The following is a 25,734-nucleotide window of genomic DNA, read 5'->3' on the forward strand; positions in this document are numbered from 1 at the left end:
TAGCCTCTTTGTATCTGAAATAATAAAAATGCTTTATTCGGGATCTCTTTGGACAACATGGCAAATGGCTTAGAATTAATTACCCGAGCTACCAGTTTCTGGAACAGTAAATTGCTCACTTGATGAGTAACCTTATTCTACATTATGAAGTATACTAACGATATGCATTTTACAGAATTAAGTACTGAAAAACATTCAAAATACAACTTGAAAGTAATTTTTTTTTCTGGACAAGGAAATTAAAAAAAACTCAGCAGCCTGTCATTTCTGCAGTGGAATTGTGACTGTTTTCTGGGTTTGCCTTGCATATTATCGTTCTATTGAACAAGGCAACTCTATCTTGAAAAGGGGTATATGGGACCTGGGTGTAACTTTTCCTGCAAGGCGGTGGGACGTGCTTTCAAAAGCCTGAGTTTGAAATTAATTTCACAGTATGAAATGAGATACTGAAAATTGCACTGTCACACACCTACACACAGAAGCATCGCTGGCAATCCAACTTTATAAAAGTCATTCTCAAGTGATGGTGCTATGAGAATAGGTGGGCAGTTAAAGTCAGAGATGTTCCAAACTGGAATTCCCTTCAAGGCTGGTGGGCTCTGACACACCACAGATGAAGCATCTTCCAATACAGAAGCATTCATCAGCTCTGTAAAAACAAATAGTGCAAGACTCACTTGTGACTCCTTAAGATCCTGGGCTCTCACCATCGCTTGTTAAAGTACCCACAGATTGCACTACCATCAGAGAGAGAGCTGCAGGGACCTAACTTTATGCACTTAAGTTCTAACATTTTGGCCTCTGATTGTGAGCTCAAATGTATCATAAGGAAATAATCCTTCACTGACAGAGGGGGGTGGTTCAGATCAACTACATCTTTCCCATCTCCAATTGTTTGATAAAATGCATCTTTCCATTTTTGTCCATTGCACTGTTTCTACCTGCATTAGACATAATTCAGCTCCACAGAGTACCCGGGTGCTGAGGTCCATCCAAACATTTTAATAATTTTCTGCCTAAGAGTGCATCTACACAGCAGGGCTTAACTCAAAATAAACTACACACTTTGAGCTACGTCAATTGCCTAGCTTATTTTGAAATAGGGAGTGTCTACACAGCACTTATTTCAAAACAGAGCACTCTTCCTCCGACTTCCCTTATTTCTCATACAATGAGGGTCCCTAGAGTCGGTGTAAGTTGTCCTCCAGCTCAACAGTATTTTGACGCTATTTCAAAATAACTGCATGCCGCGTAGACGCAGACTAAGTTATTTCAGAATAGTGCTAGTTATTTCGAAATAGTGTAGACATACCCTAAGTTATTGGTCAAGAAGAACCCCAGGATTCAGAAGGTCTGGAATAGTGTACAATACAACTGAAAGGTGGTTATATTTTAACAGCCTGCAATATTTTTGCAATTGATTCAACTTCCATTGAAAATGCCATCTTCTACCTCCCCACACTGACCCAACATTGTACTCCCAAAATTTCTCATTGTTCCCTTTTTACATTCTTCTGACACTGTAAAACAAATCATCACCAACACGCTATACAGATCTTTCACTCTCCGTTGCGCTATGTTTTCACAGTATGATCTTGAAGCATGGACTAATTCCTCCTACTCTTTAAAAATAAATCGTTACTGTAGGTGACATGCTTATCTAAGGAAACCGATTTACCACATAGTGCCCAACAGAATGTAGCCCCAACTTTGAGACTTCATACTATAAATACTACTACAGTAAGGAAGTAATTTACAGTAACATTCTGTAAGGTAAAAATAACGAGACATCCTGTGGCACTTTGAACTCTTAAATTTATTTGGGCATAAGCTTTTGTGGGTTGGGGACCACGGTGTCATCTGATGAAATGGGCTCCAGCCCATGAAAGCTTATGGCCAAATAAATCTGTTAGGGTATGTCTACACTACCCCGCTAGTTCGAACTAGTGGGGTAATGTAGGCATACTGCACTTGCAAATGAAGCCCGGGATTTGAATTTCCTGGGCTTCTTTTGCATAAGCGGGGAGCCGCCATTTTTAAAACCCCGCTGGTTCGAACCCCGTGCAGCGCGGCTACACGGGCCACGAACTAGGTAGTTCGAACTAGGCTTCCTAGTTCAAACTACCGTTACTCCTCATTTCACGAGGAATAACGGTAGTTCGAACTAGGAAGCCTAGTTCGAACTACCTAGTTCGTGCCCCGTGTAGCCGCGCTGCACGGGGTTCGAACCAGCGGGGTTTTAAAAATGGCGGCTCCCCGCTTATGCAAATGAAGCCCGGGAAATTCAAATCCTGAGCTTCATTTGCAAGTGCGGTATTCCTACATTACCCTCCTAGTTTGAAGTAGGAGGGTAGTGTAGACATACCCTTAGCCTTTAAGGTTCCACAGGGCTCCTGGTTGTTTTTGCTAAAACAAACTAGCACTACTACCCCTCTGATACGTTAAGGTGTATCAAATTATTACAAATACAGCGAAATCCTGAACCACCACATCTCTACTCACCAGGCCATTCTCAAGTACTTCCAGAAAGTTTCACATTTCTATTAGATTTTGGGCTACAGATGCCTAGTTATCTGAATAGAACTGGAGTTGCCCAAGGGTTTGGAATGATTGCAATTACGTGTTATGTTACCTTGCAAAAATAATCCAAAATCTTGAAGTTCACAGGAACAGTTCCATGGATTGTCACCCAGTTTCATTATTGGGGACATCAGCCCACTGAACACATTTCTTGTTAAGGTAGATAAGTTATTACCAGATAGATCAATAAAAGTTAGCTTTGACAAATTCTTCAAACTTCCACCTTCAATCATATGAATTCTATTGCTTGCGAAATTAAGGGTTGTCAGGTTAGAGAAACTGGACAACATATTGGGGCCAATTTCCTGAATGATATTCAGGGACATTGTAAGGCTTTCTAAGTGCTCTGGTTTGGAAAGCCAAGAAGCCATAACTGTAGTCAGATTATTTTGATATAAACTAAGTTTGGTGAGACTATGGAAAGAGTAAAAGGCTCCAGGTTCAATTTTTACGATGCCACTGTTCGCTAAAGCTAGACTGGTGACAGATTTCAAGTTTGGGCTGGTGAAGACACTTGAGTTGATAACTCCAATCTTCGTGACAACGAATAGAACAGAGGTCAGACCTTCAGGAAAATCTAGAGAATCAAACAGAAAAATGTGCTTGAATATGAGTGATTAACACCAGTTCTGTTCATATATCAGCTTTTTCTCCCTCTTCAAGAGCTGAAATTGAGATGAGTGAAATAATAACCCTAATTTGATCTCAATGTGTCCTCCTAAAAGTGGTAGATATTTGAAAAATTAAACCTGTTTGTTTGACATTAAGAATAAAATGTTATTTATTTTAGGTCTATCTATAAATAAAGGGAAGTTTTTGTTCACAGGACAAAAACTTCAGGAATTGGAAAATGAAGACTAGATGTTGCTCAATATTTATAGTAAAATATCAAAGATATCTATGTGTTAAATTGCGAAGCCATGTAATGAACTATATTTATTTTTCTCTGACCAACTCATCTGTGAAACTTATTCTAACATTCCAAACCTCTTAGGAGCTTCAGTCACTTTTTCCCCCACTCCCACTAGCTAAACCAAAACTATACTGTTTTGTGATTCGGACTGGTAATATTCAGTTCACAACGAACAACTAATTTAAAGTCTGATATTGCAACAGAGATGTTAATGGAGATTTAGACTGCTGGAAAGAAGAATTTCATAGCTTTTTCTAGCAGGACACAGTACTTGCTATTAATGCTAGACCTTGAGATTGGTCTCTCAAAGTCATCTCATTTTTATGTACAGAAAAATCATTCTGGGTTATTTGTATTAGCATTTTAGGTTTGTAATGATTTTTTCTGCATATTCTGCAATTACATACTTAGTAATTAAAAGAGAGTAGCAAAAGAGACAGTGCCAATGAAATTACTGGAAAGAGTCTCATTCACCTTAATGGTCATTGTATCAGGTCCTAAAATGTAAAATATTTTCCATAAAATGAAGATATGCGCTTACATTCTGTACCAACTTTTTAATCACTGATTTGTTAACTGTGCATCTTTCCTTACCTTGTTAACTGTGCACCTTACCTTTCCTTAAGTAGCAGTAACAAGTTCTAAAGCAAGTTAAATAGAATATATGGTGATTAGTGGGTTTCTTTTGAAATATTTTGAAGATATAGTAGTGTGAATTAATATGGAAGAAAAAGAAAGAATTAAATACATACTAAAGACACAAACTATTAATTTTTTAGAAGTACTATTATTCATATTTCTTTCAAAAGATTCTTGAACAACAAATTTAATCCAAAACTATGGACAATTATTCTGCAATCAGACGTGTAATAAGGCTAAGCCACATAACCCACCTCATCAATATTAAATGAATCACAAACTTATTCAAAATATCAACTTTTGAATCCAGAACATAAATTAGAACTAACATCTTCCTACCCTGGAAATCTTAAGCAATAAACCCTGCAGCATAAGTAGAATTTTTGGAGTGATTTTCACCTTCACAGTAATCAAAATACATATCTCTAGCTTACCTTTTGGAATGGAAGAGCAGAAATACCCATTTTCGAACACACACTGGAATCTTAAACTCTTCATCAGTCCCCAAATCAACATAAGCATAAATATCACTGCAAAGACACACATGCTTAAATAAAATCACAAAGGAAATGTTTTTATTTAAGGCTCACCTATATAACTGAATATTGATTTACATAATGCCCCAGGAAATGAAAGATGATACTTCTGCTTCATTTTAAAGTGTTTGCAGACTTAATGGATTAAGAAATTCAGCAGAAACTAGTTCAAATTTTTTTAAAATACTTTGATAATAAAGAAGGATTACTTAAAAATATCTTTGCTTATATTTAAAGCAAACTCCAAACCCTCCACCCTGCAGAATCAAAAGCTTGGTTTCATCAAATGATACCAAGAAAGCTCAACACTATTGAGTTCACTAGACACTTCTTGCTGAGTTTGACTCAAGTCAGCTACTCCAATATTTTACCAGTAAGTACATCTAGTATGAAAGTTTCTTATTTGAATAATGCTTTAAGTTTATAGAGCAAAATTTGACATGCAGGAGAAGAAATTTACTTACATTTCATGATGAACAATGGTCAACTTTTGCTTGTTGGAACTCTAATGCCTGAGAGCTTGGCATGTGATTAAAAGAGCACAAGAATGCATGCAGTGTTTTTCTGTCAAAAAGACAAGCCAAGACCTGTTAAATTAACCTCATTTCTTACTTTCCCTCAGTTACCACAGTGGTGGGCTAAAAGTGCAGTCATATGGATGACCGGTAGAGTGTATCTGCATGGCATTTCCATGGATCTGTCACACTGGCAATAATATTTAACCACTTCATGGTATAATATAGTAAACATATCTATTCTTCTATCTAAAGATGCTTTAAACAGACCATTGGAAAGGTGTAGCATGAAAAGAATCCATTTGGCATCAATAGTTTGTTAACCATTATTCATTTAAGAAAGATTATTTGTATATAGTTAACCAAAATTCACTGTAGCTTGTGAATACAAGCAAACGTTCTGAGGTAGCTAAGTTTCAGAGGGGTAGTTGTGTTAGTCTGTAACTGAAAACATTTAAAAAACAACTAATAGTCCTGTGGCACCTTAGAGACGAACAAAAAATGTATATGGTACTATGAGCTTTTGTGGGCACAACCCACTTCTTCAGATGAATGCACGAGATGCGTAACATAAGGAAGAGTAACTCATTTTGGGATTAACAGAGAAGAAATTAATTTTTATACCTTAATTACTCAAATAACTTAAATCGTTTCAAACAGTTCTCATGAACAAGTGCATATAAAAGTCTTTTCAGAACAAGCAAAGAAAGCAACTTTCAATTAAAGTCTTTCAAGCTTTCTATGTACAGGCAGTCCCCGGGTTACGTACAAGATAGGGACTGTAGGTTTGTTCTTAAGTTGAATTTGTATGTAAGTCAGAACTGGCGTCCAGATTCAGCCACTGTTGAAACTGACCAGCGGCTGACTACAGGAAGCCCAAGTCAGAGATGCACTGCCCCGGGCTTCCTAGAATCAGCCGCTGATCAGTTTCAACAGCGGCTGAATCTGGACGCATGGGACAGAGCAGCTCGGGCGCTGCCGGGTAGGTCCCCGCAGCGCCACACCTTGGCACTATGGGGACCAACCTGGCAGCACCCCAGCTGCTCTACCCCAGGTATTCCCAAGTCAGCCGCTGCAGAAACTGATCAGAGGCTGATTCCAGTAAGCCTGGGGCGCGGGTCCCAGAAGGCAGGAGCAGGTCCGAAGCAAGTTGCAGGAGCAGGTCCAGAGCAGGTCTCAGGAGGTAGGAGCAGGTCTCAGAAGGCAGGAGCAGGACCCAGGAAGCAGGAGCAGGAGGCAGGGGCAGGTCCAAAGAAGAGCCTCCGCCAATAGGCAGTCTCAAAAGACGTGCCTGGGCAGGGCCTAAACAGCTGACTGCAGATCAGCTGTAGAGCAGCCAGCAGAAAAACCATGGTAGGGGTTTAAATCCCTTCCAGGCTAAAAAAAAGAAACCGCTCACAACTGGAGGCTTTTACGCTCCGGAGCGGTTTCCGAGGTGCCTAGAAATAAGGCTGTTGATTGCAGAGTCTTGGTGTCAGAAGCCAAGCTGCCTCCCCCCCCCACGCTGGGGGACATCTTGGGAGGGGGAGAGTACGTCTGTGTGCGCCGTGAGGCGAGGTAAGATCGAGTGTAGTATCCAGACTCGGTTCCTGTTTGCAGATCGCCTGATTAAGCAACCGCCCTGGGATGGAATGTTCTGCTCCGTGGGACCCGATCGGATCCAGCCCTTTTTAGGGCTTCTGACAACAAGACTCTGCAATCAACAGTTTGCGGCGAGAAAAGCCCCGTTTGTATGTAGTGATCCAACGTAAGTCGGATCTACGTAAGTCGGGGACTGCCTGTATTATAACAAAGAATAATAGGGCACAAGCCAATCTTTTAAAAAAATCATTCATAGGTCACCTTAACATTCGTTTTATACATCTGATGACAAAGTCATAATGTTAGTAGGGAAAACATTTCAGCTTTTTTAAAAAATTTGTATCCCTCCTTTTCAGTCTTGTAATTTACCTATTCATTGTTGTCTTAGCCATACAATGCCAAAATTAGTTGCAGGTACGGGACATTCACACTGCAATTTCTCTCTTTCATCTTCAACCAGACCATGAACCATATTTGTGTTTCATAAGACTGCTCAAGTATGCATTAAAAACTATTTTAAATTGTTGGAGGTGGCTGAACTGAAGGGCTGGCTGTCAAATCGGGTAGAAGTCTGAGATGCACATATGTGCTTGGTCCTATGGCAAGGAAGTACCATGGATGCTATATTCTCAGGGTAGTAGCTGGGATGAAGGAAGGTTCATTTTTTTTGCGTTAAACAGCTTTTGGGTACTGGCCATAGACGATTATAGTTTCAAAATGGCTGCTTAGATCGAGAGGCAAAGATGGGATTTTGAAGATGAAAAGCATTGCAAATGGAGAAGGAATAGATCATATAAATCCCAGGAAGTTGTTCAGCGCATTCTTGGATTACTATATTTTCAGGATCATCATCCCTGGATAGCAGGGTGGGGAACCTAAGGCCAGCGGGCCAGATGCGACCCCTGGCTTGCCTGGATCTGGCCCCTAAGACTCAGAGCTCCCAGTCCAGTATTGGGCAGGCCGTGCTTGCACTCCATACCCCTGATGCTTCCCTGCAGGGTTGGAGCACACAAAAATCTACTAGCCTGGGTCTCACTAGGCTCTGGTGTATGAGGGGGAATGTGGGGAGTGTCTTTCTCCTTCTCAGCTGGGGGCCGCATCAGTGACGATTTGGGGTTTTTTGCTTCTCACATCTGTGTAGCCCCCAACTAATTTTTCTGTGGGTCAGCGGCCCCTGACCCAAAAAAGGTTCCCCACCCTTGTTGTATGGTGAAAGCTCACAATGTATTTATGGACCACACACCCTGGGTTACATGATGTCAACGTTTTAAAAATAAAGGGTACATGCTGGAAGATCAGGTTATCGCGCTGATGTCTAGTAGACTACATTCCATGTTAAATTTCTCAAAATTATATGCCAATATTTTCATTGATCATTATTCTGCAGAAAACCCTTATGGTCCTGGAAATGGGGTCAGTCCAACAAACATGACAGTATATGTAAATGCACAATGTTAAAGTTTGAAAAATAAATCATGGCATGAAAAGACTTTAAAGATGTACATTCCTCTTGTTTACAAAACTTCAAGACTATATATATGTATGTATTGTCAAAGGATTATAATCCTGTACTGCATTATATTAGCCAAAAATACAAGTGGACTGTACTTTTAAATTATTTCATAGTACCTACTCTCCTCTTCACCCAACCCAGACCCAATACAAATTGGCAAGTGTGGCTTTGAAATTGGCAAGTGTGGCTATTAAACTGGAAGTTGGAGATCCAATTAGAAGCTATTTAAAATTGTTTTAGGGCGAAGATTGAAGCATAAATCGTTTATAAATAGGTGGCCACTTTTTTCATTTCAGTAATGCTTCTTTCTGTGATTTATTAGAGTGTAGTACATATTTTTAGTGAGTCATTTAAGGTATTTTAAGGGTCCATACTTTTACCAGCACATTTTAACAAAAATAGTAAGATGTAAAGATTAAGTCTTCAGGATGTTCTGCAACTCTATGATGCAGCAAAGCCAACAAACAAAAAGAAGACGACAGGCTAGAGCACTGCATCTCTAATCTTTCCTGCCTCAGTGCAAATATGAAAAATTAGGAGAGGTGCAACCTAAAAATAGGCACTAAATGTTGTTCTATTTAGGTGTCAGTATTTTTGAAAATTTGGTGAAAAACAGAGTCAGTTTTTCAGGACAATTATTGCATACTTTACCAGCCACTGGAGGAAAAATACCTAAACTGAACACACCACAACTAGGTCTTAAAGCTCTAAAAGGATGTCCAAGGCTTTTCTTTTTAGCAGGGGTGAATTCTACTTCGTTACATTGGTAAGAATAGCTTTATTGACTTTAGTTGCCATTGGTGTAACAGCAGAATATAGCCACAAGTACAGAAGAGCTAGTCATTGGACATAGCAATTGAATGGTAGGACTTACAAAGATGCACAGGGTAAGGGCAAATCTTGACCCTGCAAAGTCCATGACAAAACTTCAAATGAACTGCACAAGCCAGGTGATGATTTGGTGGGTAGGTGGGTCAATGGAAGACTTTAGTACAATTTTTTACAAGCTGCTCGATAGGAATGGCATATACAAAAAATTGGGATTTTAATCATTCATTTTTATCTAACAGAGTCATGGAAAAAGTCAGTCAAGTGTATGTTCCCAGACAAAAGACTGTTGAAAATAGAGTTGGAGAGTAAAATTAAATAATTTAAGGTGTTGCACACATTCTAAGGCTATTGTAATTAAACACAAAATGTTAGAAACCTAGGAAATTCTGGATTAAAGAAATCCATACCTCTGAAGTACAGAAACATAGCCAGGGCATACAAGCATCCTCTACTGTAACTGTGTGGCACCATGCAAAAGCCACATGATTTGGGGCAGGGAGGTTGTTTTGATTTTTAAAATTTAAAAAACAAAAAAACGTGATTTTCTTTGCGCGCGCACACACACACACACACACACACACACACACACACACACGACATTCATGTTCCCTTGTACATTTCTCACCAGGCTTTTCTTACCTCCTATGCCTCTGCACATGTCCCTTAAATTCCTACCTGCATCCCTTATAGTGCCCGAAAAACACGCAAACTAGTTTTTCCTTCCTTCCTGCTCAATCTCTATTGAGTGGATCTGATGCAATAGAAAAGCCTTGGAAAATATTCAGGATTAATTTTTTTTCATAATGGAAAGCTTGACAGAGGCGGACAACATTTCTGAGAGGTTCATGAAGAACACTATTAAAAAGGGCCACCTTTTCCTGTTAATAGCACTGAAGTTACATGCCACTTTTAGTTAAAATAAAACTTCTCCAAAATGGTGATTGCCTTTCATTATTCCCAATGGAAAGCAAAGCCAAACTGCCCTGAGTGAAAATGGTGGCCATATAAACTGCCATGAAGCAACATGGAATATTAGGAGAATCAGGTGAATGAAGGCAGTGATGGTCTTTACTACTGGCAAGGAAATCTCAGTCTCAGTGAGAATAATAGGAGATTACAGCCATTCTGAAGAAGGGCGGTTCTTAATGGAATTTTCTGAGGATGATTCTTTTATCTCTGCTGAAGAAGGAAGTTTGAGGTATGACCAAGAGGGAAAATTTCCATTAATCCTAAAAAGAATTTCTTCAAACAGCAGCAATTTGCATTATTCTGTTAAGATTATGAGGAACAAAAAAGGTGTGACATTGGATGCTAAATTTCTGAAAGAACCCAGTTATACATTAATTTCAACCCCTAAATTAATTAAAGGATTTACTGTACAGTCTCAGAAAATTCATTCTATGTCCAAATTATCAAGGTTGTGGTTTGGGTGGGAGGGAGGATATGCTTTGCTTTTCATACAAAATAGAGGGTGAATCTATCCTTACCTAAGGAGCTATTGCTGGCACCTCAAAATAAAATTCACAGATTAACACCGATGCCCAGTTGAAAAAAAAATGTTAGTGCTTTTGAAATTCTATATGTGATCTAAAACAATGACTTAGGGAAGGACCAAGGTCCAAATAACAGGAGACAAGACTCAGGGGACCTGGGGTTTCATTTTTAGCTCTATCGCTGACTCGCTGTATAACTTTGGAATCCATGCCTCAGTTCTTCTGTATGTAAACTGGTGAAAAGATACTTAAACTAATTTACAACATGCTTTGAAGGAAACACTTTGCTGGTAGCCCCTAATATGATTACGGTCAAATGTTGAAGCTTAGAAAAAAGTTCAAGAGGATGATACTCTGCCAATAACTATAGCAACTTTTGCGTTATTAGAATCTTCATCTATTTGTAAACATAGAATAGCACATCTTTAAAGCTTATGATTAGTTCTTTGACAGGACGTTGCAACAAAAGGGTACACATGAAATAAAGGAAATCAGTTAATGATTTTTATTAAATTTCAGTGCTTCATAAAATAAATATGGTATATAATATCAAACAGTGAGAAATAAAGCACAAGCATGAAAAGCATGGTAACAGAAAAGTTACATGCATAATGGTATTTAATACTTAGCACTTTAGAAATCATAAAGCCTTTAGTTATTTACACTCAACCAGCTATCTAACAAAATTTACAACATTGCAGCAGCCTATTTTAAAAGTATTGGGGGTGGGAAGAGGGAGGGAAAATTGAGAAGACTGCAATGGAAGACCTTCACTTTGCTCTAACTAGCATATCACGTACCCTATTTTCCCCCTTATGTACATGACTCAGTTTGTCACTCCCATTATTTGTAAGGTTTATTTAATAATTACAATGTATTTTAGAGCTTCATTTTTATATCTAGAATTGGAATCGTGCCCTCTGCATTACAAGATATATTCAAGTAACACCTCAAATAAAAGTAAACATGTGCAAAGTTACAAACCTATAAAATCCTCAGGTAGTAGTGTCAAAATAAGACGTAATAGGAACATGCTAATGGATAAGTTATGTTGTAGCTACAGCACTCTGGTTACTTTAAAGTATGGGCATTAAACGGAAATGAGAGCCTCAACAAATAAAACTGCAGATATACCCCATTGCCCACCAAACACAAAATTGATCTGCTGAACACCAGACAGATTTTTAAGGTCATAACTCAAGATTTAATATTTCAACATGAAAAGAAATCAAAGCCATTTGACGCATTTGGGCTTTTGAAACAAATGCAAAATTTCTGTTCAAAAATTGCTTTTAAATGAGAAAACAAACCAATTTAATATATATTAATATATCACCCCAAATAAAAAAAAATTGTACACACTCTTCATTGTAGAGCATGCTGCTCATTCAGAATAAAGACAGGGCAAAGAAAGTAGAATTACATTTCATGACATAATAAAAACATTAAAATTTGTGATCTTTAAGTGCACCATCATACAGAAGTAACGTGCTCTGTGGAAATGTTCTACATCTACCAGAATCTGTTTGTATTAAAGCAAACAAATCTTTAGGACACTACCTGAAACTGAAATAATGATAACTGTGCTCCATTCAGCTTGCCTCAAGTTTCAATCAGGCATATTCCAGCTAGTAGCACCGGTATACCTCCTCATGATTGTGTTCCAGAAATATTCCATCTTTAAATTTGCAAACATTTTTTTAAAAAGACAGACTTTGCAATCTTTCAGTGCTTATAGTGAACGGATACTGTACGTAAACTTTGTTCTGAGCAGCATGGGCTGGGGCTTTCAGAAATCTGAGCACTGAACTTGTCAGCTGCAGATACAGTACAACAATCTGATATACAGTTCCTCAAAAAAATTCTCAACGGTTGCTCTTCCCTAAAGAACATGTTTCAAAAATCTCATCACCCAAAATCTGTTCTTAATTCTCCTATTGAAGTTCAGAGCTTGCCAACTTTAAGAATGATGGGAAAAAGAGGAAATGAGGTGGAGAGAAAAACTAAATTATTCCCAATCTGTACCGACAAAGAGCTTCAAGTAAAAGGAAATCCACTGATTAAAGATCTTGCTACATGCAGTCTCTCATTTGAAAGCCTCAGTAGTTAGCATTGGGCATAACAGCAGATTTATCATTCATAAAAAACACTGGCGTTGTTCCTTCATTCTTGTATACTTGCATCCATGGTTTTTGTTTAGAAGCCTCTTAAAAAAATGTTTATGATTCTGCAGATTTCATACCCAACTGGAGGAAAATGGTAAACATTTCTTCTTTCAATGTAATCCCAATTCAGCAATCTTGTCCCCCAAAAATTCAATGTCATTTACGAGTCTGAGTCTTCTTTGGCACTGCAGGTCGCTTGGCTTGCCACAAATAGTTATGAATAGTAAGAGCATCCACGCTCACAGACATGGTTTTAGCTGGAATTAAGTTAAACTGTTTTCTGTCTGAGCTGTATTTATAAAGCTTGTCAATCATTTTCTTGTTGATGCTCTTTGGCCCTGTTCCAGTCAGCTTGTAGATTTCTTCCGTGTCAGGGTAGTAGCAGTAAAGTGCTCTAAACTGGCAGCCAGCATCACGGAACAAAATAATGTAGTGGTTGGCATCACACTTCTCTAGTTCCTACATTTTAAAAAAGGAAAAATGCTTAGATTGTTCATAATGAAGACTATAAACAATACTGGATACTCACTAAATTAAAAGAGGGAGAAGATTAAAGAATTTTTCAAAATTTAAACATTTAAAATAGCGTATTCTGTCATCTTTCACTATGCCCTCAGATGTTGGGATTTCCAGATATAACCCTAGCAGAGAACACAGAAGATGCTATGTAACAATGTAATTTAATATTGGAGAGGACTCTCCAAGCTGAAAATAACGTGATGTAAAAACTTCATCAGATTGGGGACAGAATGACACTTTCTTGTCAACAATTTTCACTACAATTCTATTTTAATTTTAACTTGATATTAAACTTAGAATATATGTCTGAAAAAAAGCTTATACAGAAATGGGGACAAAATGGAAAAAGCAGTGCCAACCAATACACAAACAGCAATCTGATTAACTGAATTTCTTCTATATTTGTCATTAAGTAGCATAGAAACAGACATGCTCTTACTATATGAGCACTTTCTAGTGACTAATCCATAGGCGGAGGACTATGCTTTTACCTAGGAGAATGCCACTGCCAGTTTAATATAGAAAGAACATAAAAAGTGGTTTTTTTAAATTAAAAAACCCCTAAGGCTCACATCTAGACAAATTCAGTCCATCACAAGATCCACAAGAGGGGAAAACCCATTTAAACGAAGCAATTACAGATTACCGTTGTGAACACTGGTGTTTAAATACTTGAGTACACCTTGCAGAAGTTAATTATGACTATGTACAAATTACTGAGAGAAAAGGGATACTATTTTCCTTATCTGCACTGCTAGTAAAAATAAAAATTGTATTGTAGTATGTTTAGCTATACTGGTTACTTCAAAGAGATGGATAAACAACTCCTGTGAAAGCAGTATCTGCCCAAGAAAGTGAAAGTACTAACCAAAACAGAAACACTGAAGAAATTCAAGATCTCAAAATACTGTCCGAATTATTTTACTGTTCAGAGACTTGGAGGAAGAGAAATACCGGTAAGTCAGAAGACACTTATTTGTTTCCTATTCTTCCACTGTCTCCATTATAATATCTTGCTTTGCAATTAAATATCACAGGAAGAATTTCACAGTAGAAGTTTGCATACATTTTTCTTTTGAATTAATGTGCGGAGTTTTGTTTTACCCCTTTTCATTTATCTAGCTCTACTTTGGGGGTGAGGGCTTATTGAATTCAGACTTTAAGGTCATGATCATGTATCAAGTCTGATCTGCATACTGTAAGTGACGAACTCATCCGCCCACTCCTACACCAGACGGACAACTCCTGGCTGAGTTACTGAAATCCTCAAATCATGATTTAAAGACTTCCAAGTTAGAGAATCCACCATTTATACTAGTTTAAACCCGGTGCCTCATGCTGCAGAGGATGGTGACAAACCCCAAGTTCTCTGCCAATCTGACTGGGGAAGTGGCGGGATTATTCCTGCCAAACCCATAGTATGTTGATGAGTTAAACCCTGAGCATGTGGGCAAGACCCATTAGCCAGACACAATACAATTCTCATAAATACACATCACATCATGACGTCTTTGGGCATTTATATTTACTTGCTTCACACAAAAGTTTATTTTTAATTTTTGCAAGCTATTCGTTGTAATGGGCAAGACAGCGTACCTATGTCTGAAACAAAAATGAGTTTAGTCGAGAAATCTCAGAACTTGCAAATCTCTTTCTGATGCAAGTGAACCAAGCTCATAACAGTATTTTAGAACACTTTCACAAACTGGGGAAGCGCCTTTTTTCTTAGTGATTAAAAGAAATTGCCTCGTAATTTCTAATCATTATCCTTTTGCCTCATTTTTCAAGTTTACCTAGTTTAAGTTTTTCTTTAACACATCATTGTCGTATTTAAACACTGAAATTCATTTTCCCTTAGGTAAAAACTACCATTGCCTAACTTTGCATCATTGACCACCTCCAAGAAAAGGAATGTGTTTTACACACAACGCACCAAATGAAATTAATGGGTAGCAGGTTTAAAACTAATAAAAGAAAGTTCTTCTTCACACAGCGTGTAGTCAACCTGTGGAACTCCTTGCCAGAGGAGGCTGTGAAGGCTAGGACTATAATAGAGTTTAAAGAGAAGCTAGATAATTTCAGGGAGGGTAGGTCTATAAAAGGCTATTAGCCAGGGGATAAAATGGTGTCCTTGGCCTCTGTTTGTCAGAGGCTGGAGAGGGATGGCAGGAGACAAATCACTTGATCATTGTCTTCGGTCCACGCTCTCTGGGGCACCTGGTGCTGGCCACTGTCGGTAGACAGGATACTGGGCTAGATGGACCTTTGGTCTGACCCAGTACGGCCATTCTTATGTTCTTATGTGTTGCCAAAGGAAGCATCCACATTTTCACAAATAAAACTGAACTTTCCTAACAGTTTAAATAGCATGTAGAAAATTCTTCCAAATGAAGATTTGGGGGGGGGGGGGGAGAGAATAAGGAGGAGGAAGCGAGACAATCTCAATCTGCTAACGAAAACATGCTGGACTTCATAGGCATGTTATGAGAAAAGCATTCAAGATAACATACTATTCATGGAATTAGGCAATATGCATTACAGATGAGTTTACTGCAGGTGCATTCATAGCACTGCAGTTTTAATAAATATCTACTTGCCTCTAATATTGAATTCTTATGTGGTTCGTTCACTTTTCCAGCAAGACAGCAATGAGATATAGCATTGTGAATAATTGGTTTGTTAGATTTGCTGCTGGGTTCTTTAAATAATTTTGGACCTAAAAAAGGTAAGAAACAAATTATTTACTAAATATCATAACTAGGTAAATGTAATAATAGTTCTTAATCTTATTTCTATTAAACATATTTGTAAAGATAAAAGCTGTAGTTTCAAACGGATAGAAACATACACGTTCAGGATGCAAAAATGTCAATTTATTAAGGAAGCAGGAATTTAAAAATATCAAGGGTATAACAGCAGTGTTATACTGGAATAACTGACGTTATCCCGAAATAATAAAGAGCATGTCTACACTACAAGCCTTTATTTTGAAATAACGGTGAGCTGGATGACTTCTTACTCTGACTCCTGTAACCCTCGTTTTACGAGGAATAAGGGAAGTCAAAGGAAGAGTGTTCTTCCTTCGACTTCCTGCTGTGTAGACAGCACCAAAAGCTGAATTAGGGTATCTTAAGTCAAAATAGTTTATGTAGACATATCCAAAGTGAAAAGTGACTTTAAATAAAAGCAAAGTTTATTCTGCACATAATAAGAGGCTCAACATGCATGGATTCTCTTTCCAGTGCATAAACCCAGAGGGACTCCTCATTTTTACATATGCACATGAATCTGTGTAGTAGAAGCTGGCAGAGTTCTAATGGGAATTTTAGGATCCTGGGATATCCTCTCTTTCTAAGAAACCATTTTCTACTTTAAAATCCTTTCCATTCCCTCAGCAATCAGAGAACTAACATTCTGGCTCAGCAGCTAACAATTATGATGCTCACAAGTAGCCACCAATACTATAAGCATTGTATTTATGGAACAAATGAGCAAAAAGTTTCTCGCAAACTTACACCATGCTGACTTTACCCACCTATATGCTTAAAATCAAACATCTGAAGTATTTTCTGTATTTAATATTCACTATTTAAATTAGATCACTGGCATTTTTTTAAACATTCAAGCATTCTGACACACCAGAGCTTCCAGAAATAAGAACTCATCACAGCACAATGCACTCTTAACATTTGTTATTGGACTGGCATTATTTAGTATTTCGGAGTTAGAAATGATTAACCTAAAATGGAAGCATTTACCTGTGTACTCTGCCACTGAAGCAATTGAAGATGCTGTTGAAGCATTTTCCCAGTCTCTCTCTGTGTTTCTGCTAGGATTCCTGCTCAATATTGGTAAGAATTCCATTGACTCTACTCTGTTGGAATAAAGCAGGGATCCCCAATATGAGGATTTTTTTTTTTGGTTAAATAAGTTTAACATTCACCATGCTTTTAACTATAAGTAATTCTCCTCCTATATAATTGGTCCTTCCAAAAGAAGGCGAGTTTCTATCATCCCTACTTAAACTTTTAATACAAGGTAATCTGTACTATTAACAATTTAGATGCAAGTAAAACTGATGAAGAACACCGGCCATATGCCATTTTATGCCTCAACTTTATAGACTAAATTAAAAAGTATTCATTACATCGTTAATATTTAATCCAAGTCCTAGCTCATAAATAAGATTTATTTTTAATTGTCTTTACCGTTGGGAAGGAGTGCCACCAGAGTGTATGCTTTCAGGTTCAGTGGTTGCTGCTGAGGCCAAAGACAGGCTGGAACCAGACTGAGCACTACTTAAATTATCAGCTATAGGGGGGGAAAAAGAATACATGAAATCTGATTTTGCTAAAAACTGATTGCAGACTCAAGTTGGAATGAAAAACACTTACGTGTAGAAGAACACTTTGTTCCTGAATCGCTGTATGACTCTTCTCGGTGGACAGACTTTGGCCTAGGTTTCTTGGGTTTTGATTTGGGTTTTCCTAGTCCTTGCTCTTCCAAAATTTGCTGCTGTTTTTTCCTCAAGTATTCTTGTTTGATGAGTTCTCTTCGGGCCTTCTCTTCCTCTTTTCGTATTCGGTCCTCTTCAGCTTTGCGACTGAAAAGCAAACAGTTTTCAGACTCTAGTAACCATTTTTTCAAGGAAAAGGGTAGGTTGTAAAATTATTCCTTTCTAAAGTACAGCGTGTTAGTTTTACCGGGCTTCGTCTCTCTTTTGTTCAACTTCTGCCTCAAGCTGCTGTTTTCGGATCCGAGCCTCTTCAGCTTTCCGCTGTTGTTTCAAAAGGAATGCTGCACGCTTTTTTGCTAGTTCATCTTCTGCTTTATGTTCATCCTGCAGAATTGAAATTCCATATAAGATATAGCACTTCAGAAATAGGAGAGGGGAACTGAAAGTAAACATCAACAAATCCTTGAGGTCACAAATTAAAACTTTTAAAAGCTCGTTTCTATCAGTACTTCAAATAAATGTATAAGCCACATTCCAATACCTTCTTTACTGGTGTAAAATAGTTTCCAAATATCTTGGAGTCTACATTTTCCCAGGCTTCACAATGTAAGTTATGAGGCTGTGCACTACATAAATAGTTTTCAGTGTCTTTGCTCAGTAAGAAAATCTTGTGAAAAACAGACATCTAGTGTTCATGGAGAGCAAGAGGAGGTGGGAAATCAGCCTCGTAGTCCAATGAAGTTTCATTATCAAATATACCTAATGCAGGAAATATATAAAACTGCAAAGTACACTGTGAAGTGTCTCACATTGTCCAGGATCTCCTGTATCAGTAAATCATATTTATGAGTCAATTCTTACCAAACTGTACTATACCTAAAGCAAAGTGGGTTGTGCTCATGATATCATCTACATGTTTTGTTAGTCTCTAAGTTGCTGCAAGGCTGTTGCTGCAAGGCTGTTGCTGCAAAAGCTTCTTTCAAACTAATTTAATCAGCAGGTTTAAAACAATCAAAAGGAAGTTTTTCTTCACTCAGCGCACAATCTGTGGAACTCTTTGCCAGAGGATGTGGTGAAGACCAGGACTTTAAAAGGGTTCAAAAAAGAGCTAGATAGATTCATGGAGATTAGGTGCATCAATGGCTATTAGCCAGCATGGGTAGAAATAGTGTCCCTAGCCCCTGTTTGTCCGGAAATGGATGACTGGAGAGGGATCACGTGAGGATTACCTGTTGTGATACCTCCCTCTGGGGTATCTGGTATTGGCCAAGGTCAGCAGACAGGATACTGGGCAAGATGGACCTTTGGTCTGACGCATTAAGGCAGTTTTAATGTGCTAACTACAGTTTAAAATGTATTGTGAAATGGGCCATGCTTGTGACACTCACTATAAAAGATACTATACAGAAAAGCAAGCCCACAAAATAACTTAGCAGCTTCTTTAAATTTTAGCATATTACATTTGAAAAATATTTAGTGCTTCTGTAAATATCGCAATAGTATAATTCAGCTCTAATAACTTGCACATCTGCATTTCAGAGCTAGTGATGAATCAAAGAAGAACATTAGTTTTAATATCTTTGGAGCAAGAACCATCTTTTTGTTATGTTTGTATGGTGGTTTGCACAATGGGCCCCTGGTCAGGACTGTAGCTCCGACGTAGTACCACAACACAAACAATCACAGCTGCCTAGAAAACTAATTCCCTTCAGCAGAGGATTTCCATATATATGAAACTGAAAATGTCCTGTGCTTACCTTGAAGAAAAACCCTACCCCAGACTTCTGATCCCCTTCATTAATTAGGTCTGTAGAGCTGTCCTGGCTTTCAATTTCTCCTTCTTCATCTGGGGCTTTTAAGTCGGACAGGTCAACTTCTATGAGATTAACCTTGTTTTTCAGTGGTTCATCCACTGGAACATTTTCTTTTCCTGAGCCATCTGAAGAGTTTAGCCCTTCTTCTTTTAAGCTGCTATTCATATCTTTGCTCATTTCAGAGATAATATTTGCATCTTTGGAAGTGGAAAGAACAAATGCCCGTTGATTACTCTCATCGTGGCGTCTATAGCTATCAAAGAAAAACTTATCTTGAGAGCCGCTTCCATGATCTGGACTATTTTCAAAACTAGCTTCTGTTGGTGTCCTACATGGATTATTAGCTGGAAATGGTCTTAAATGTGGTAAGGTTTCTACACTTTGTGTTGGGGTTTTAATACGTGTTGAGTTTTGATGTCTGTCTTTAGCAACTCTCAGTTCAGCTGGTCTTCCAGAGCGAGGACCCCGCCCTTGACCAAGTCTAGGTGGTTTACGAAGACTGCTCATTCCAGTTGGAGAGAGGGGCTCAACAAAATGAATGGATGGTTTTACCTTTTGGTCCTGTGAGTTATTTCTTATACTTGGTGATGGTACCGTTGGAGATTTCATAAGAAGTTCTTGCTGGTGAGAAATCTTTAATATAGCCTGCTGAAGTGTACTGATTGTTTCATTTAGTTTTTCAATGGAAAGATCACATTCATTAATATCCACCACCTCAGCACCATTATCTTCTAGAAGGGCAGCAGAAATAATCTTGCTTTTTTCTATTTCATGCATAGCAGCACATTCTTTTGGTTTGTGTAGCTCAACAAGAGCTAGGTTTTCTTGCATTTTCATTTTTGATACTTCTTGTGAATCATAAAACATTTCCTCCCTCTCTTCCTCTTTTACAAGAAATTCCTCAGATTTTGAGCTTAAAGAAACGTCATCTAAATCTTCACCACTATTCCTAGAGTATTCTTTTGCAAAGTGTTCTGGTTTAAGTGGCTGTGGAACATCAACAGCTTTCCCCTTTTTAACAACATGCAAGAAAGCTGCCTTTCCAAGCTTTAGCCGCTGTCTAGCGGAAAGGGCCTCCATTTTTTTCTTTTGTGCCTCTATTGCTCTTCGCTTCTCCTCCAACTGCATGTGGAGCTGTACCAGTTCAGAAGCCAAGAGAGTGACATTATCTTTATTTTGTCTGGTGGGGCTTTGCTCTCGCTTTTGTTTCCATGTTGTTAATGGGGCAGGGCAGCTCTCTGACCCATCAGGTGTGGTCTTTTGGGAACTACTTGTACTGGACTTTGTTTCATAGCTATTAAGTCTCTGGAGCTTCCTTTCTGCAAAATTAGTCATTCTGACACTCCCACTAGTCATGGACACACTGCTAACTTGAGAAATTGTACTCAAGCACGGACTTGAACGTCCACTGGCATCATCTTTATCTTCATGTTCCTTTACCTTCATATCCTCTTGTAACTTCGCTGATTCCTCCTCACCTATGTATTTAGAGACTACTGGACGATCATCTACCACCACCAAATCTTGTTCAGCCACATCGGTGTCCAGATCTGAATCAGAATCTTGTCTCACCACTGTCCATGTTGGACTGGGTATATGAGAATTAGTACTTTTCACATAGCTGACACTGACTTTCCTTGTTACATCTTCAACTTTGGCAGTATGAAGAAAGAATCCACCAGTGGACTGCTCCTGAGATGAAGGCTCTAAACTGCTACTAGCTGATGGTCTAGGAGCTTCAAATCCTGCCTCAGACAATGTCACTGAATCTGCAGTACAGGGATCCGCAACTGCAGTGAAATCAGAACTAGAAATCGGGGTAAAAGTCCTATTGATATCATGATCAGCATGACTGCTATTTGCTTTTTTACGGACCATAGGGAGGTGGCCTTCATTTAGCCTTTTTGTTATGAAGCCCCTTTGTTTCCCCTCGCCACATTCATCCTCTTTATTGGTTATTTGTTTTTCCTTTGCTGGTTTTAGGACTGCGGGCATTAAAGGTTCTAAGTAAAAACTATCTGCTTTGCTTTCTATGGCCTCACTTTGTGGTTTTGAAGACCATGCAGCTGCAACTAGGCTAGGTGCCCTGGATGACACACTCTGCAGTTCAAGGTCATCATGGTCTGGTATTTCATCAGATCTGATTATTGCAATAAGTTCTTCATCTTCATCCTCAATTTCAACATTGTTCAGCAAGGTTTTCCCATTTGTTTTCATTGATGAAGGATGAGACGGGTGTTTTGGAGTCAGAGTGACAATATTCGAAGCTAGGCTGTCTTTGCTGATCGATCTAGCCAGGCTAATGCTATCACCAGATCCGGGGTCCACATCACTACTTGTGGCATGATGAAGAGCAAATGGTGTTGGCTGAGACAGAGGCCTAGAAGAGACAGAGCCATTAAAAAGAGTAAAAAATTTGCAATGATAAAACATATGAAGTCAAAATGTGTTTTGAGAGAAATGGCCTGTATCAGGTGTGACAGGTGATACCAGGTAGCAATTTGAGATGCCCTGACCTTGAGAGGGTGAGCAGTGTTTGGCAAATTCTTTAAAAAAAAATAAAAAAAAAGTCACAGCCCTTTAAGGCATCTCCAATTGTCACCCAGAGATTGAGGGATCACTTCTAAACATATAGGCCAGTGTATTTACATGAAGTTAAACTGCTACGCGTGCCTGGCTCTAAACCATTCGGACACCGCACCACTCCAGTCTACCTGGCATATAATCTAACCACCCTATCTCCCTGCCTTCTGAACAAAGGAAGTTCTTACAGCAAACAGAGCAGTTACCTGGGTTTTTTCTCTGGCCATGCAAGAACCGAACCTCGTGGCTGCCCATCAACTCGTGTCAAAGAATTAGAGCGATGTCGATGACCTAAAATATTTTTAATTAGGTTTAAAATATTTTACATGTTTATTGAAAGTTTTGGACATAGTGTTTTATATTATCATTTAAAAACATTAAATACAACAAACTACATCACCAACAGATGGCAACAAAGAACAGGTTAACTTTAGCATATTAAAGCAGGAAAAATGAAATAAAGGAAATTCAATATTTAAAATATATGAAGAGTCAAATCTAACCTGCAATAAATGTGTATTTTAGGACTGTAGACAATATAAATGTACAAAGAAATCCTTGATATCTGAGATTATAAAAAGTCATCTCGCAATTGTTTTAATTATCAATGCTAAACTTGAATATGATCCTTCCATAAAGCCAGTTTTTAAATAATTCTCAATATACATTCAGACATGCAAAACACACTGGAACTTTGAGTAAATTTGTTTTTACTGATTGCCATTTTATTTCCTAACCCTTTCGTAAAAGTTCACCAAACCTCAGAAAAACTGCTGCTTTTTTGCCTCAAAATTGTTTGTTTTCATTTCTTGTATATGAAGGACCACATTCATATTTGAAACAAATGATTTTGATAATACTTTGCACTCTTAAAATATATTTCCTGAAGTGATCTTAAAAATCCCTTTAAGGCCAAAAAATTTATATTGTCAATATTAAATTCTGAAGCAATATATAACCTTACCACAAAGTGACTGCATACTGGCTGTTTCTGAATTCAATTTTAGATAATTCACTTATGATCCATATACAGCAACAAAGGAAACTCATCTCCCCAGTTTTCCCTAGAATTTGCTTATAAGAGGGTACAGAACATCTCCACTGTAAGTCGCACCAGTATACATCCGTTCCACACTAAAGTCATTGACACTTGTAGGAATTGATGCGTTTAAGTCCTCCCATTCCCCGCTCTTAGGCTGAGCAAAAAACCCCACCCAATTTGCGCAAATGGAAGTCAGCCACAGGGAAAAAATTCCCTGTTTTAAGTTGTTGCACTCTCAGTCCACGTTTTTCGGAACATATCTTGGACATACAGTAATGATGGCCTGCAGTTTTAATCATTAAACTTCCTCTGATTTAGAATGTTAAAAGTTAAATCCACAGGCAAAATGGAGATTTCTAGATTACCTAAATAACTGATGATATATCTGAGACCTCATTCAGAACGTAATAAAGCTTACAGTGACATCATATTTGTAAATATACTTGCAGATTTACCTGACACTGCCAGGTCTATAAGTCACATATACAGGTTGAAGCCCTCTAGTCCAGCACTCTATGGTCCAGCAATATCCGTGGTCCAGCATGATTTTAGTTATCTGGATGTCCACTTATGGGTGTGGCCAAGTTTCCCACAGTCCCATAAAGCATTTACAGCCACCAGACCTGGCTCTCAGTGTTTTGTGCTTCTATTTAGCTCTAATTGACCCCTGAATGTCCTCTAAATGTCCTCTAAGAGCCCAGTAAGCGATGGAAGTGTTAGTAACGCTGCTAGACAATATTGACATCCCACATTTTGGCAAATTCTCTGGTTCAGCACTGGACAAGTCCTGAGGGTGCCAGACTAGAACGGTTCAACCTGTAGTAGATGAGTTCATTTATCCGTATTTAAGGTGAATACCACAGTACACAAAGGACTTTATCAACTTTAAAAATATAAATGTTCATAAAAAGGTTTAACTTAGATTTTCTACATCACAAAAAATAATTTTCAGATTGTCCCATGGAAAGAATCAGGGTAGAAAGCTCATTATATGCAGTCATACAAATTTGGGATGAAAGACTTACTGGAACAATCCTCCTCTTGCAATGATTTCTGTTGCTTCTGTCTCAGAGGCAATAATGGATGGGATGGGCTAAAGGCAGGGCTTCCTTTGCCACTAAGAAAACAAAACAAAACTTAATCACTATGATGAGTAAAACTTCTAGAAAGGTAGAAGGAAAGTGACATACTAGGGAAGTTATCTGATAGCAGAAAACCCCACCACTCTTGCCAAAGAAAAATGTATCACTAAATAAAAAGCATTTATTTACGAAAATTATGATGAAAATTTTAAGCCAAATATGGAAAATTAAATTCAAGATTTCAGATACTGTATTATGGATTTCAGTCTACTATTGAAAATCAAATTTATATTTTAATCATTCACATGCAGAGATCTTAATATGTAACTTATTTAACAGTACACTGTAGACAAATACACACAAATAATAGAAAAAGAGGATAGAGCGAAGATCGAGTAATTTAATATTCTTAACATACCTCTTCAAATGTAAACCAGAGTTAAGATTTTAGTTTAATTTTATGATTAAATCAGAAAGAGAACAGATTACCAGAAATGAATCTCAGAGAGTTTTAACCCAGACAGATTTTACATCTCCACAATAGCTTGATAAAACTGCACCAAGTATCTGCAATATGTTCTGTGCCAAACTCTTAACACATTGACATGAATATGTGAAAATAATATATATGCTGTCATGAGAACTACAGGGTTACAAGGCAAAAAAAAAATGCCATGCTATAGCTGATTTTTGTAGTTACATCAAAAGACCAAATGAACTAACAGAATAGCTCATGAAGTACTACCAGCTCAATTTCTAAATGGATAGTTTTCATAATGTTTAGTGGGTTTAAAGTTAATTTACAACTCAGGGGAAAACTTGCTTGTCATTGTGAACAGTTCAATTATTGCCTTTGCTTTACAATGGGGATGGGCAATAATTTTTAATGGGGGAGCCACTCCAAGATTTTGACTAGTGGTCAAGGGCCACACTTCTATGCAGGCGGTTCAGGGCCTGGTATGGAGGTTGGGTGTAGAAGGGAGCTTGGGGTAGGGAACTGGGGTGCAGAAGGGAGTGTGGGGTCTGAGATGGAGTTTGGGTAAAGGAGGGGTTTGCGAGCTGGGAAGGAGTTGTGACTGGGTGAAGAGGATACAGAGGTTTTGGGTGATGACTTGGAGCAGGAGGAGTGGGGTACAGGGTCAGGGGGTAGGGGTGCAGGAGAGGATTCTGACCTTGGGGTGGGGTGCAGGGTCTCGGAGGGAGTTGTGACCTGGGAGAAGGGGGCAAAGGGTGCATACGGTCTGAGTGGTGGCCTTGGGCAGGTAGAGGGGAGACAAGGGCTGAGGTGCTAGAGGCAGGCTCTGGCTGGGATGCACTTACCTAAGTGGCTCCCAGTCAGGAGCCCTGCAGAAACCTGAGGCAGAATGTTTGCTGCAGTCTGAGGCTGCTGCCCCTATCACCCAGGAACATTTCTCAGTTCCTACTGGCCAGAAACTAGACATTTTGCTGGGAGGGGGCAGCGTTTGAAGCCT

The 25,734-nt window shown here is 38.5% G+C and overlaps 2 protein-coding genes across 3 annotated transcripts in view; both read right to left on the minus strand.

The window, feature by feature from the left end:
• Window positions 1-5,998, minus strand: part of LOC102444366 (uncharacterized) — an 8,097-nt gene extending 2,099 nt beyond the window's left edge. Inside the window, exons 1-4 of the mRNA XM_006120785.4 lie at window positions 5,133-5,998; window positions 4,567-4,662; window positions 2,633-3,157; window positions 470-649 (exon numbers count right to left, since the gene is read on the minus strand). Of these exons, the coding sequence (XP_006120847.3) occupies window positions 470-649; window positions 2,633-3,157; window positions 4,567-4,662; window positions 5,133-5,139 (808 nt within the window). The 5' untranslated portion in view covers window positions 5,140-5,998. The remainder of the gene's footprint in view (window positions 1-469; window positions 650-2,632; window positions 3,158-4,566; window positions 4,663-5,132) is intronic.
• Window positions 5,999-11,092: 5,094 nt separating this feature from the next.
• CAMSAP1 (calmodulin regulated spectrin associated protein 1) overlaps window positions 11,093-25,734 on the minus strand; it is a 52,317-nt gene continuing 37,675 nt past the window's right edge. For both annotated transcript variants that reach the window (XM_075905521.2, XM_075905520.2), the window contains exons 10-18: window positions 24,206-24,297; window positions 22,345-22,429; window positions 19,499-21,935; window positions 17,989-18,125; window positions 17,680-17,888; window positions 17,494-17,596; window positions 17,044-17,159; window positions 15,883-16,001; window positions 11,093-13,225 (exon numbers count right to left, since the gene is read on the minus strand). In XM_075905521.2, the coding sequence (XP_075761636.1) occupies window positions 12,923-13,225; window positions 15,883-16,001; window positions 17,044-17,159; window positions 17,494-17,596; window positions 17,680-17,888; window positions 17,989-18,125; window positions 19,499-21,935; window positions 22,345-22,429; window positions 24,206-24,297 (3,601 nt within the window). In that variant the 3' untranslated portion in view covers window positions 11,093-12,922. The remainder of the gene's footprint in view (window positions 13,226-15,882; window positions 16,002-17,043; window positions 17,160-17,493; window positions 17,597-17,679; window positions 17,889-17,988; window positions 18,126-19,498; window positions 21,936-22,344; window positions 22,430-24,205; window positions 24,298-25,734) is intronic.

The sequence above is a fragment of the Pelodiscus sinensis genome, chromosome 23 (genome assembly GCF_052426305.1).
Source record: "Pelodiscus sinensis isolate ZL-2025 chromosome 23, ASM5242630v1, whole genome shotgun sequence".
Classification (NCBI taxonomy): domain Eukaryota; kingdom Metazoa; phylum Chordata; order Testudines; family Trionychidae; genus Pelodiscus; species Pelodiscus sinensis.